The 15,785-nt window shown below is 40.3% G+C and overlaps 1 protein-coding gene across 3 annotated transcripts in view; it reads right to left on the reverse strand.

Moving 5' to 3' along the window:
* Positions 1 to 15,785, reverse strand: part of SCAPER (S-phase cyclin A associated protein in the ER) — a 209,141-nt gene that overhangs the window by 167,164 nt on the left and 26,192 nt on the right. For all 3 annotated transcript variants that reach the window (XM_069980225.1, XM_069980219.1, XM_069980234.1), the window contains exons 5-8: positions 9,637 to 9,737; positions 8,694 to 8,810; positions 4,765 to 4,925; positions 1,681 to 1,946 (exon numbers count right to left, since the gene is read on the reverse strand). In XM_069980225.1, coding sequence (XP_069836326.1) covers positions 1,681 to 1,946; positions 4,765 to 4,925; positions 8,694 to 8,810; positions 9,637 to 9,737 — 645 coding nt within the window. The remainder of the gene's footprint in view (positions 1 to 1,680; positions 1,947 to 4,764; positions 4,926 to 8,693; positions 8,811 to 9,636; positions 9,738 to 15,785) is intronic.

Genomic DNA, 15,785 nt, shown 5'->3' on the forward strand with positions numbered 1-15,785 from the left:
AAACCCCACTCTGGGAACACTCCTGAAGTGACCAGGTTTGGGTGGCGTTTGCAGAATGCAATGCCTGTTACATGCTGGGTTTTAGGACTGTCTTGTTGAAATTGGGGCAACTGACACATATTCCAGACTCATAAGGCCATGTACAGAAGGATAGTACAAAACTTCCAAAACCATTACACAAAAAATACTGATTCTTAGCCCAGTAGGTATCAGGGTATGCAGTGGATTTTAAGCCTACAGCATGCCTATTTTGCCCAGATCTGCCACAAACACCACAGTGGAAAAACATCTTCAGCATATCCCATTGTATAACATGTATTCTCTCTGTATCACACTGTCCATTGCATTACTAGTTTGCTACCACACAGTGCCTACTGTTTCTCTTTAATCTCTGTCGTCAGGAGAATTGATAGCTTCTTCCCTATCAGTTTATTCTTTAGCGATCTGTTGCCAAATTAAAACAAAATTTTGGCTGTGCACTGAGAATCCATCATTCATACCAGAAATTTCCACTGCTGTTGTTATCCAGCTGGGAGCTCTTCTGCGCAAATATCTTGTGGTTGCCAGGCCCAGACATTCCAGCCACTGACTAGTGCTTGCTTCATTGTATAGAGCAAATGAAAAGCTTGGCTCAACATTGCGCCAAAGTAACTGAATTTCTTAACTATTAATCCCTAGACCACCGCAGCAGCAGCAAACTAGTCTAACGGCAGTATAATTGTTAACCCATTAACATCAACTCTTTTTTTTTAACAGTGGGGTGACACAAACTAAAAATCATTATACTGGTCAATGCTTCTTTTATTGCCACTTACATTACAGAGATCTTAGGGTAACATTGTGAGTCTGAATGTGGCACAGGTGTAGATAAACTGGCTGTTTTTTTAGATAAAGAACAACCCATCAGAAATCATAAAACATTGTATCAGTCAGAAATAGCCCACAAATTACACTGAGATTGTTTCAGCTCATACAAAAGAAACACCTGAAATACCGAATGGCATATGGGTGTACAATAACAGAACAAAGTAGGCCAATTGAGATATACACAACTAATGCACAGAATTTGTAAGATTTCACAATTTATCTCTTTTAGTAGGAGGGGGGCTGTCATCTGTATAAACATAGATTTTGATTTGCAATAAAATTTGATCTGTATTATGTACACCTGCAAATATTAGACCAATAGTATATGTCATCAATGTCTGACCAGTCGGTGACTCACTGCAGGACCAAAAACCCTTTAACCCCCACCCCCACCCACTGCTCTGAATTAAAACTACCTGTATTGTAAAGTGGATGGTGAATTACTATCATACCTTTCAATTCAGAAATCAGATGAAAATAGTACAAGGCTCTGTTCACACTGACCTCATGGCTTAAGTGTTGGATCCATCACACAGTGAACACCAAAGGTGCCCAATGGACTCCAATTTTTACTGTAGATTCTTTTAGGATGTGTGCTGTGGTCAGGAATTTTGAGGGCCCCAAATGAAAGCCTCAGGCATAATTTTATACATTCCCGATCATTTTATGGGGTTAGAAAAATGTTGGCGTATAAACCAAACAACTCAATTATTTACACAAAAAAGCATGCAAGGTAGTCAGACAACAGCACTGTGAAACTTTAAAGTTTACAAAAAATAAAATTTCAAAGAATAAAGTGCACATAATCTGTACCTGAGTGATTTCTGTCAGTGGAATTTCACATGGGCAAAGCAATTCCTTAGTGGGAGGTTCAACAAGTACAGGAGGGAGCTCTGACTTGGCAATCTCCTCAGGGGCCTCAACTGGAGATTTGGAACAAAAATTTTCTTTGTCACTGTCATCCTTCAGCTTCTGCTCCGTAACTGAAGGAAAACCGGACTTAATGGTCACAGCAGAAGATCTGGAACGAATAGGCCTGCCACGCTGTACAGTCTCCCATCCTTCAGCATCAATAAGATCTACAGTATCCAAAAAAAAAGTTAACATTAAAAAAATGCAAACCAAGTTAATGTATTATAAAAATATATATAATTAATTGTAAAATCAAGACTGTGGAGTCAAAGTCATGGAGTTGGAGCTAGTTTTGGTTGGATTCGGAAAAAATGTAGACTCAAACTCCAGCTTTAAACAAAAAGTTTCAAAATTTTATTATTGAATTTTCGTATAAATTTTATGCATGTTATGGTGGTTTTACACGGAACGATGTATCGTTCGAATTTGCCCGATAACGGTCGAATTCGAACAATAATCGTACGTGTAAACGCAGCGAACGATCAAGCGACGAGCGAGAAATCGTTCATTTTGATCTTTCAACAAGTTCTCAAATCGTCGTTGATCGTTCGCAAAAAATTCGCAGATTGTTCATTCTTTCAACGATTTCCCCTATGTGTGAGATAGGCTTAAGCGATCGCAAAACGAATATTCCGTACGATTTATCGTTCCGTGTAAACGCTGATCGTTATAAAAAAAAAAATCGTTCATTCAAAATCGTTAATCGTGCGATTGGGCAAATTATCGCTCCGTGTAAAACCACCATAACTAATTAATTCGTTTATGTTCTATCAATCTATTAATATATCAGTAATAAAACACTGGTCATATCGGATGGTTGGGGAAAAGTTGGTGGTCACTATTTGGCAGTTTTCTTTCTGAGCTGGAAGAGTGCATTGTGTGGGGGAGATGTGCTGTTCTCTTCCTGGATGCTGCAGGTTGCAAGCTTTGTGTGTGTGCGCTATGGCTGCAGCAGGCTGTGTGTGTTTGAGAGAGAGAAAGAGAGAGGCAGAATTTAGGGTATTTTGGACAACAGTAAACAAAAACAAGGAGGGGCAGGGGGTGGTGGGATCACAATAAAAAGCCCTATGTACCAGTCCCCGTGCTCCCACAGTGCAGCGTCATGGTCCCCCACTGGGATCCCAATACTGTGATGTCAAGGCCCCACTCAAATGTGCACTCAGCCAATCAGTGACTGAGGTAGAACACAGCTGCAGTCACTGACTGTCTGAGTGGGTAGTGCCTGTGGGGCCGCAATGATTCAGGTGCACAGACACTGACAGAGAGCTGATTAATTTGGGCCTATATCTGACCTCTATATCACAGGTATCTGGCATTGTTAGCAGTGTTTCTTTGTGTATTGTGAATAGTTAGTTAGACACATAGAGGATTGTTTGCAGAAAAAAAACACCTGTTCCATCTAGTCTACTTTTGAGCTCTTCTGGACTTGGCTAGAGACTGGCTGCATCCATTGCACACACAGGAGAATCTGCTTTATATCTTTACCTTCTTTACTTAGAAGTCGCCCCAGGATCATGTCGGACATTACACAGAAGCTGTTGAGCCAGGTCTACTTTACATCAGTTTGATAAATAACTCCCCTGGTGTCTGACTGGTCATTTATGAAGGAGCCAAAGTAGGTACAAAATAAAATTCAGGAGTCAGAGCCGGAGCTGTGGCTTACTAACTTAACAGCCCTGGGTGAAAGTTACCAGAACATTAGGACTAGAGATGAGCGAACCGGGTTCGGGTTCGAGTTCATCCGAACCCGAACGTTCGACATTTGATTAGCGGGGGCTGCTGAACTTGGATAAAGCTCTAAGGTTGTCTGGAAAACATGGATACAGCCAATGACTATATCCATGTTTTCCACATAGCCTTAGGGCTTTATCCAAGTTCAGCAGCCACCCCTAATTAAATGCCGAACGTTCGGGTTCGGATGGACTCGAACCCAAACCCGGTTCACGCATCTCTAATTAGGACCCAAGGTTATCCAACTTTTTAATGTCACACGTAACTAAAGACAAATGGGGTATGAGGGCGAATCTCAGTAACATAGCAATATAGAGAAAAATATTGCCAATTGAACCTTTAATGTTGATCCAGAGAAGGCAAAACAAAATCTATGAGACATGTTATTAAGTCATGCTGGCTTGCCTGGCCTTATAAAAAGAAAATGCTACACTCACCTTCCCGATGCCCCACCACTGTCGTTCTGATTCCCGCTAGTCAGTACTTCCTGGTTCCTACCAGTGACTACCAGTGATTGGCTGAAAGAATACTTCTTTGTGTCGAGAAAGGAACAAGGAACCAGGAACAAGTGAGCAGCAAGAACTGGGCTTCGTCCCAATGGTAGGGGCAGGGAATTGGGCGGGTATGTCTTTTTTTTTTCACCTCCATGTAGCCCCTTCTTGTTTCAGAATCAGTAGGGGTCCCAAAGATCATACCCCCAATAATCATGTGATGGCATATCCTAGATGCAAATACCTCTACAAATAAAAAATGTCTTGCTTTTTGGATACTTGACAGAGTTTTCTAAAGATATTTTGTTTTAGGAAGGCCTTTATATATTTTGCAGCACTAAAGTTTAAAGGGTATTTGACTTCTTAAAATCCTACTCTCTTTAACCTTACAAAGCATCATGTAATTACTTTTGGACTAGTGTTCCTATTTGGAGCCTGTCCACTTCACTTCCTTATCCTTGCTGATAGATTTATGAGCAGGATAAAGTAGAACATTTAAGAGGAAGAAAGGGAGGTGTGCTGTAACTACTGCTCAACACAGTGGAAAGAGTAAGGCAAACAGTAACCACTACATTGAGAAAGTTACCACCAACACAAAAAAGAAAATGAAAATTCATTAACTTACCAGTAGTAAAAAAAAATTCACAATCAGTGACTACATTAGAGAAAGTACAGGGTAAGAAATCTACTATACTTTCTAAATACTAATTATCTAACTATAAGTCTCCCTATAGCCTGAAAATGATAAATTGTCACTGCTCACCATTCTCGTGTAGAGCTCTCGGCATTGGGGCAGATGGACATGGATGGACAAGCTCTGGGACCGGATTACTTGCAGAAGCTCCATGATTTGCTTTCACTTTATCAGCCCAACTTACACCTGAAGGAGTCAATCGTCCAGGAGTCAATGTGAGCGTAGGTCCTCTACAAATGTGCAATACATGAGATATAATAACATTACAACATAATAAAACATTATAGTATAATAAAAACACAGTTTTAAACATATAACAAAGAAACAGTTTACATAAGAGGATCATTTCAAAAATGGTAATGGTAGGAAAATTATCACATCATTATGTATCCAAGTACACGCTATAATATGCATCGCTATACAGCACATTAATTTCAGCTATGCCAATCATTCAGAGATCCACCTCCCCATTCTGCAGCTATTGCTATCTCCATTTATTCAATATATAGTAATTAGCTTTGGCCCAGTGCCCCCAAGTGCACCAATATCTACTCCCATCACTGTCGCACCTTATTCACTTCATGTGAGGCACAATTGGTGCATTGAGGGTGCTGGAAACGCCTTCTTACACCAGACAAAATAATTTCTGCTAATTTCAAAAAAGGAGATTTCTGCAGAACAGGGTGGTAAATCTCTGAATGATCGGCACAGTTTGAATCAGCGCGGCATCACGGTTTGTAATAATAAAAAACTTCTATCAGCATATTCGCTTAAACAGACTAAATTAGTAATCCAGCTGTACAGCAACTCCACAAACAGACAGTGCATCCAAAGCAAGATATTCCAAATGTTATAACATTCACTTGGAATAATGTAAAGTTTTGCATGTGGCCAAAAAAATGCTGGGATTTTTTAAACTGACTATAAAATACATCTAAGTAAACAAAAATGCAGCACTGATATTGTTTTGGATCGTTACTTCTGATTGGTGAAGATCAGTGCATGCACTGGAAGAATGACACACTGACAACAGCTCAACTCTAACTTTCCCCTTTATTGTGGGTTAGGACACAAGTCAGGACAGTGTGCAAAGCACTACATAAACAATCCATAGTAGACTGGTCACACAGGATGGGTTGTTTCCTCATATGGGTGCTTTTCCTCTCTGACTTAGATGTCAACATTTTGGGAGCAGTCCCGGGTGGAGGCACCATCTTTGTTCACCTGCTAGTTTCTTCAGCAGGCAAGTATTTATGCAGAAGCATACAAAGTATATAGGTGTAAGCCTACAAGGTGTGTGTATATATGTCTACATAATGTATCTCTCTCTCTCTATCTATATATACACAGTGGTGCCTTGGATTATATACACAGTGGGACGGTACTTGTAATCTAAATCACTCTTAAACCAAAGCAAATTTTCCCATAAGGAATCATTGAATTGCAGACAAATGGTTCCATGCCCCAAAAATAATGTGTTTTTATTCTGAACTAGAAAATGTACCCGGCGCTGCCCGGGTATAAAGTGTCAGTGTGTTAATTAGATTTGTTCCAAGGTCGCCCAGGAGGCCAATGTATGTCCTGTTTTTTTTTGTTTAAGGAGAAATCGCCAGAAGCTGTATATACCCCTTTATAAGCTATATACCCGACAGTTCTGCACTGTTTATGTAAATTGTAGGTTAAAAATGAACTAAAAACTTTAAACATCCTAAATACCTAATAGCCAAACTGAGATGTCATCATGTGATCAGACTGTATACAGAGCCTGGTTATATACAACAATGGCAGTTTTATATACAGAGCCTGGTTATATACAACATTGTCAGTGTTATATACAGCCTGGTTATATGCAACATTGTCAGTGTTATATACAGCCTGGTTATATGCAACATTGGCAGTGTTATACAGTATGCAGCCTGGTTATATGCAACATTAACAGTGTTATACTGAGCCTGGTTATATACAACATTGGCAGTGTTATTTACAGCTTGGTTATATACAACAGTGGTAGCGTTATACAGAGCCTAGTTATATACAACATTGGTAGTGTTATGCTGAGCCTGGTTATATACAACATTGGCAGTGTTATATACAGCCTGGTTATATACAACATTGGCAGTGTTATATAAAGCCTGGTTATATGCAACATTGTCAGTGTAATATACAGCCTGGTTATATGCAACATTGGCAGTGTTATACGGTATACAGCCTGGTTATATGCAACATTAACAGTGTTATACTGAGCCTGGTTATATACAACATTGGCAGTGTTATATACAGCCTGGTTATGTACAACAGTGGTAGTGTTATACAGAGCCTAGTTATATACAACATTGGTAGTGTTATGCTGAGCCTGGTTATATGCAATATTGGCAGTGTTATATACAGCCTGGTTATATACAACATTAGCAGTGTTATATACAGCCTGGTTATGTACAACATTGGTAGTGTTATGCTGAGCCTGGTTATATACAACATTGACAGTGTTAGTGGAGGTCCTGTATACCTGTAGTATATAGTTGGTGGAGGTCCTGTATACCTGTAGTGTATAGTTCTGGGGTCCTGTATACCTGTAGTGTATAGTTTGGGGGTCCCCTCCCCACCGACTGCAGACCATAAGTAAGATGTGTGTGCAGAAAACCTGCAGCTTATAATAATAAGTGCATACACAATCTTGCATCATTATATTCTGGCCCTCTTAGGCACTACCTTTCATCCTTGGTGAGGAAAACACAGAAGAGGTTTCACAGTTTCTAATACTGTATACACCCCCCCCACTGCAGGTAGCCCCCATACTGTATACACTCCCTCCCTGCAGGTAGCCCCCATATTTAATACACCCCCCACCCCTGCGGGTAGCCCCCATATTGTATACATCCCCCACGCTTGCGGGTAGCCCCCATAGTCTATACACTCCCCCCGCTTGCAAGTAGCCCCCATACTCTTTAACCCCCCCCTTTTGCAGGTAGTCCCTATACTGTATACACTCCACCCCCCCGCAGGCAGCCCCCATACTGTATACACTCCCCCCCTTCTTGCAGGTTGCCCCCATACTGTATACACTCCCACCCTGCAGGTAGCCCCCATACTGTATACACTCCCCCCTGCAGGTAGCCCCCATACTTTATACACTCCCCCCTTCTTGCAGGTTGCCCCCATACTGTATACACTCCCCCCTGCAGGTAGCCCCCATACTGTATACACTTCCCCCTGCAGGTAGCCTCCATACTGTATACACTGCCCCCCTTGCAGATAGCCCCCATACTGTATACACTCCCCCCTGCAGGGAGCCCCCATGCTGTACAAACTCCCCTCTGCATGTAGCCCCCATGCTGTATACACTGCCCCTGCAGGTAGCCCCCCATGCCCAATCATAGCTCAGATTTCAAATATTCAAGAGCCCTGGTAGAATGAAAGTTTAGCTGTGACTGGCTTATACAGGCAACAAAGAACATACATGCTGTAATAATACTTAAAGGAGTTGGCCACTTTATAGTAAAATAGTTCAGTGTACAGTATTACTAAGTGTACCCCAGGCTGTGCTGATCTGTGGTGAATCTATCCATAAGATGGCCGACATGGAGGAGCATGTGACCATGCCCTGCCCCCCAGTGACCACCACTGAGCCTGTATATGTCTATGGTGGACACTGGTGGGAGGGGCATTGTCACATGGTCCTCCATGTCGGCCATCTTATGGAAAGACTTACCGCAGGGCAGCCCAGCCTGGAGGAGGGGAGCCTCATTTTAGCTCTATGAGGTACACAGGGAGCTACTGTAAGTATATACAGTAAGTACAGTGACTAATACAGCACACTGGGCAATTTTACTATCAAGTGGCCAACCCCTTTAATTTAATCTCCCCCAATGACCCTCCAAGCATCTTATTGGCAGTCATGACCTAATTAGCAATGACATCCACTGAACAATGGTTTGCTAAGAAAATTAAAGTGTTTGTGTAAGTCTAAGTCTACTAGTTACTAAAACAACTGATCATACCCAAAATTGAGTGCCCTCCTTGCACTTGAAGTAGAGCTCACTCTGTCAGATGATGGACTAGGCAAGACATGGCGTCCAGGTGACATTTTTTTCACTTCCCATGCCAAAGAGGTAGGTCTGCCGAATAAAGATTATAATTATATGGATATTTTTAAGATAGACAATATCATGTATAAATAAACAAGTCACATGAAGTAAAATTAAGAACTACTACATATACAGTGAGCAAAAATAGCATAATAAAGGGAATATTCGAAAAGTATTTTTATTCTGCGGATTTTGTTACGTTTGCATTTTGTACAATATTGCACAGCTATAGAATATATCTTAAAATGATAATAGTGCACTTCCTTTCAGTGTTGCAGACACAAGAAAAAAATTAACATTGAGACATGTTAATTGGTTGTAATTCCGACTCATTACTGGGATTATTTATCCATGTTCTTTGCACAGATAATAAAACCCTGTATCCTGTGATTACACTATAATAAATAATCACAGAACTATTGTATTGCCCTTGTATGTGGACAGAAGGGAAATTACTATACCCCAGAGGCAAGCACGGAGTTAAAAGTCATACTACTGGTCATACATTAATACTTCTCACACAGAAATGTGATCTTGAATCAGGGAAAGCACATGAGGCTCCCTGGAGACATAGCTAACCTCTTCTACAGACACAATGACAGAAGAATTTCTTTACTTATATCGCGCCAACATATTCTGCTGCATATTACGTAACTTTGTGATGTACTTCTTACTACTCTGAAGACCACAACGCAGTTGAGACAGTAGAAAGATGAGTGCTGCTGCGGGTACCCCACATAGGACAACCTTACAGCTGTAGGACTATGTTACTGATTACCAAAAAGCTATGAACACATATTCCTTATTTTCACCCTTGAGCTTATTAATAAGAGTAAACATGTATATGATGTGTTACCTGCTCTGAGCATCAGTTTTCTCCAACTTTTCCTGTAGCTGAATCCAATCAATAAGGGCCTTAAAATCTCGCACATAGTTATCAAGCATCATTAATACTTCCTATGGACAGAATGGCACAAGAAAATATTTTTAGTAGCGTACTTAGTGCATTTTAATAACTACTGGTAAATATTTCTATTTTACTCAAACAGCACCTGCCATTTAAAAAAAAAAAAACTTTTTATGTTTAAGGGACAGGTCAAGAGTTTTGATTGGTCATTGTCCGCGTGTGTAGACAGTGACCAATCAGCGGAAAGAGCTGCCACACAGAGCCAGGAACAAATACACTCAGCATGTACTTTTGTAGTTGTTTGTTATGTTAGTATTAAATATGTCATAGCGTGATAGCAAAAGTAGTTAAGTAACCAATGTGCACATCTAGGGCTGGGAGCTCAATCAAATTAATTTGCCCTTAGAGCAGCACACAATAAAAAATTTTTCAAAAATCACAAATTCAATTTTCAGCATTAACTGAAAAAATGCATGGGACTCCTGTGCTGAAAGCAGCAGTGCAGGAGCCAATGAAACATGAGTGCAATGTCCTGCTGGTAATCCTCTTTTTGCTTTAACACGTAAGTGACACACATTAAGTAATTTCTGTATTACTTACATGCTGCAGCACAGAAAGGGTTAACAGCAGGACCAAGAGCCTCATTATTTTTGTGGGAATTTTTTTTCTAGCATTTAGCATTAACTATTTTCATGCCTGTAGTAGGTCTGTATCTTGCCATTGCAGTGAGCTGTTGCATTTCTCTGTGTTTTTGTGTGTTTGCAATTTCAGCCATAGGATTGTGCTCCTGCCTTGTGTGAATGGTGTTCTAGGAGAGCTCACCAAATTTGTCTTTTTCTCTGTTAACAGCAGGACCTCCATTCTAAAGCTGCCGGCAAGTAGGAAGATATGTTGAACTCTAGTGAAGAGGTCATTAGTGCAGGAGCTAAAGGGGCATAATTGTCTTGCTGTTAACCCTTTCTTGCACTGCAGCGCACACTTTAAGGATCTGATGGTAAAGTGTCACTGTCATTATAACTTTCAAAATCTCAACAAAGAAAGTTTGCAATTAACATAAATTTTTTTTACATTTTTTAGTTATCATGGAAAACACGGCACTTCCTGTGTTAAGACTTTTTTTTTTTTTTTTTTTTTTTTCAAAGAGTCTAAAAAAAGGAAGTCCTGTGTTTCCCAGGCTATCTGCAAGCTCACAGAGAGAGGGCAGTAGTGACTGATGGACACAAAAAGCGAAAAAACAATTATTAAAAGAACAGTGGCTATCCCGGAGGAGGTGATAGTATTAGTATTCTGTCACATACGCTGAAATCCCTAACCAACAAAATATATCATTATACAGGCAGATCATACAGAAAGTTCATCGGATAGTTATCATATCACATTACTAAGTCTAAAGTGCTAGTGCATATAAAGTAGTACATATATTTTCATCAGAACATCTATCCAATTGTCAAATTGCCATCTAGTATTGCTAACCCCACTTTTCCTAGGGATACAGCAAGTTAAATACCTTGAAGGTTCGTTGCGGTATGTATCCTCCAGGATGCCACCACCCCTATTTCTTTTTAACAAATTGTTTTTAATATATGTATTCAATAAAGATGAACTTTTTTGCTACATAAGTTCAGCGATTTCTTTTTGGGAATTATTTGCATAGCTATAGTAGTGCAACGACTTCATGCATATAACCAGACAAACACTTGTAAGGGATAAATTAATGTAAGATTAATGCATGTGGATTAAGTTGTGGATACAGTACAACAACAACAATGCGTTAATGATAGATAGCCTTTATATTTCCAGGCTCCACTGAGCTCCAACAAGCCAAAGAAAGTAGCCAGTTTATATACAGTATACTTTATTACTGCTATGAAACAAAAAGTGATGAACAGCTAATGCATGCAAATAACTATTGTTATTTTGTTTAAAGGGGTACTCCAGTGAATATTTTTTTTCTTTTAAAGCAAGTGGTTTTGGAGAGTTATTTAGATTTGGAATTTACTTCTATTTAAAAATTTCAGATCTTCCAGTACTTATCAGTACTCTGTCCGTGTCAGGAACTGTCCAGAGCAGTAGCAAATCCCCATAGAAAACCTTTACCGCTCTGGGCAGTTCCTGTCACGGACAGAGGTGGCAGTAGAGAGCACTGTATCAGGCTGGAAAGAAAACGTCACTTCCTGTAGGACATACAGCTGCTGATAAGTACAAATCTTTCTGACACCAGTTGATTTGAATGAGTTGTTATTTTTTGGCCTAAGTAACCCTTTAATAGCATGCATACAAAGATGTATAAAGTATTTTTAATGTGGTAAAGGGTATTATGATTTATGGTACATGAAAACGAAATACAGGGAATGTACCACAATGTTAAGTTTGTCGCACTGTTCTTTCAGGTGATTAACCTGTTGTGTGAACGTGGAGATTAATTACATTTCGGGCCATTATATATCCTGTTATTTTCAGCAGATTTCATCCTATGCAAGCTTCGTATGCAAATGTCACTTCCACGATAAAAGGTGACTACCTGCTATGATGTTTCTCATACACAGTACACAGAAAAGATGAGAAATCCTAGTTCCCTATATCTGTTGCACATCCTTAGAAGCAGATGCACTGAGGACATTATAAAGTGGTACTAAGTGGTTTAGCTGTAATTCCAGCACTGGGATCAGACGGAACACCTACTAGAACTAACAAGTGTTTCCATTCCTCTTTCTTTCTGAAGTTGCTTCTTTCTCTTACTCCCCTCTCCAGAATTCAACAAGGAGCAGCTGTAACCTGATCTCTCAGTGAGCTGATAATCCATTTTATCTCTCTCTCTTACAGATTTTAGCAATTAATTTAAAATATGGAATCAGTGGAGGAGGGTGAAGAAGAGGAGTCTGAGAAGTGGAGACATTTTTCTATACATGAGAAGACATCTTATTTTTCTTGTACTAAAATTTTTTTGAAAAATATAAAACCACAATTACTTTCTAACTTCTTCCCGTTGCAATGATTTTTACTATCTAATTTTTTTCCCTGTTGCAAGCTAGGGATGTCAAATTATAAGAATTTTGACTGTGATAACGATACATAATTTAGTATCCATATTATCAATATCGAAATGATACTTTGTAGGGAAAAAAAAGTCTGCAGATGCAGACAGAATATGGACCCATTTATTTATATGGCCCCATACACACACCCGTAGGTGTTATGGGCCTGTGTTGGGGCTGCTATCCATGCCGCAAAGAAAAATAAAATTCACGGATCCATGAAAATTAGTTAAATTCTCAGTGTCCACTGCTCTATGGTGGACATGACAGAGCATTGTAACCTGCTGTTAGTTTTTCTTTTACTTTATTCTGTTGGTCAGTAAGACTATGATATCAAATCTGCAAAATTTAGAGGTTTTGGTACTAAAAAATAAAAATAAAAAACCTAAAAGAAGAAAAACAAATTTTGCATCTCCATATTCCGACTATGGAGTTGTGTCTCTGTCCTGTAAGCTGTAGTTTTTATTACCACCACTTTGAGGTAAATGATTAAAAAACAATTCTGGTGCTTGGTATCTTTTTTAATTTATGATGTTCAGGTAATGATTTAGTCGTCATTGTGAGATAAGAGAAGACTTAGGTCTCATTCACATGTCCAGTAGTTAGTTTAGGACTGTATATTATGTCCCCAATTCGCAAAATAATTTGTCCGTAGTGCTTCTGTAATCCAGACCCAGATGCAGACCCACAAAAAATGGGAAGGTGAAAAAGGTTAAATTAAAGGGGTTATCCAGTGTGGGGGCACTTTTTGGGGGGGACCGGGGAGGAGGTGGCTGAAATAAAAGACGTCCACTCACCTCCCCAGTTCCAGCGGCGGGTCACTCATCGCGGCGCTCCGGTCCCCGAACGCTTCCTGGTGTCTGACGCCGCCCAAGACGCTACGCCTCAGGGCCGCTCAGCCACTCAGTGAAGGAGGCGGGATCCATTTGAAGTCCGCTTGGATCCCGCCTCCTTCACTGAGTGGCTGAGCGGCCCTGAGACGTAGCGTCTCGGGCGGCATCAGACACCAGGAAGCGGCCGGGAACCGGGGACTGGAGCGCCGCGATGAGGGACCCGCCGCTGGAACCGGGGAGGTGAGCGGACGTCTTTTATTTCAGCCACCTTCTCCCCGATCCCCCCAAAAAAGTGAATCTATGAGTGAATCTGTGCCACACTTACAGCACGTACTAAGACATATCCTGTTCTTTTCAGGCACGGATTAGGGAACCATAAAACTATGGACAGTGTGAATAGCCCAATAGAAATCAATGTGCCGTAAATTTGTCCGTTACTGCGGATCCACAATTACGAAATGCCTGAATAATGGCTTACTGTTGTAAGGTAACATGGCTTTCAGATCTTGATTTTAGCGACTTGAAAAAACTCAAACTGTGAACAATGTATGTTCTATAGTTCATTTTTATAAACTCTGATATGTTACAATGTAATTTTGTGCAGTTGCTGCTCTATTATATGAATTTGGTATTGAAACACAAAAGTTTATGACCTGATATAAATATAACCACTACACTTCATATAACATACACAGTAAGTACACGTACTGTACATAGAATGAGCCCTTCGGTGGTTGTTTAAAAGAAAGTTTAGGCCTGCTCTACTGTACATTCTTGTGTGTTTAGCAAAAAGATTTTTGTACTCAACGCACACCACCTTGTTCTTTCTTCTTTTCCATCATATGGAATAATTATGATAACATGTATTTTGCTTGGATCCTGGCTATCACTGACCTGCAATTAGTCCTAATTTGCAGTAGCATAGCCCCATCTGCTTGTAAATGAGAGATCATCTCCCGTGCAGATACCTGATTGAAGGACTGCTCTGTTCACCTTATCAGGCTGATCAGACTTCATGCCTTGAGAGCTGTAACACAAGCCATGTTTTCCGAACAAGGGAATACAAACAGGACAAGCAGCAGCAGGGGGCTCCGTCACTCATGCATATCTCTCTCCGGACATCTCACCCACAGCTGGACAAAAGTGTCTCTCAAGATTCTCCCTCCCCCATCCCGGATCACCACAGCTAGATACCCGGCTTAAGTTACCAATTAGTTTACCAATTGGCTGCAACGGATTCGATTGGTTTGTAATTAATTCTAGTCACTGGCGCGCACGGCAGGACTGTTGGCGCCATCTCTTTGTCCTGATGACACTCTATACCTAGACGCCAGGACCCCAGGGCCCTGCACATCAATACAGCTCTCTCATTCACCTACAATGCTTCTCACTGCAGATAAAACTGGTGCTGAAGCAGTGGAAATTGCTCTATCTATAGGATACACCAGAGCAGGGACATGAGCACATGCAAAGGTCCAAGTGGCCTTGTCGCTGAAGGTCATACTGTTATTGTCGAACTGATAGAAAAAGAAAAGGCAAATAGACCCAATAAGGCATAAGACATAACTAATGGGCCGAGAATATAGCACACCTCATTCCAAAGTGTACAGTCAATGTTATTATTAGATAATTATTTACAAATAAATATAAAGTAACCCAATGTAAAATGTGCCTGGTAAAGGTATTAAATTGGGTGGTGGTGGGTGGGTGGGTGGGGGTGTTTCGCTAGATCTCTCATTCAAAATCTATGAAAAGAAAGTCAGCAAAAATGCTTTGCATAACCAACTTCTGTTGTTAAATGAGAAATTGTACAGCACCAATGACAGATCAAAAATGCTTCAAGGAGGACTGCAAATGATACCTACCAGATTTTGTTAAGTCTGTGGACAGTAATATGAGGCACTAGAGCTACAATGGTGCCACCTACAGCTAAACGGAGGAATCAAAGCAAATGTAATGGATTCGGATTGTTGTATACATCTCTAATCTGTCATACACAGAGTCATTTCTTTATTTATCTCACATGTCCCCCATGCTAAAGCTGCAGCCATCAATGGTAGGACTAACAAATCAGAATAAATTTAGTAGTACCTTCCAGGCCACCAGTACCCTGTGAACCAGCCTCCCATATCCTAGATATCTGAACTCTATTAAAAGTGACTTGGGAAAGTAAATGAGGTAATTTGCTGCCAACAAATTTAGGGTTACATATTATGCCGAATTCATCTAT

The sequence above is a fragment of the Dendropsophus ebraccatus genome, chromosome 1 (assembly GCF_027789765.1).
Source record: "Dendropsophus ebraccatus isolate aDenEbr1 chromosome 1, aDenEbr1.pat, whole genome shotgun sequence".
In the NCBI taxonomy this organism is placed as follows: domain Eukaryota; kingdom Metazoa; phylum Chordata; class Amphibia; order Anura; family Hylidae; genus Dendropsophus; species Dendropsophus ebraccatus.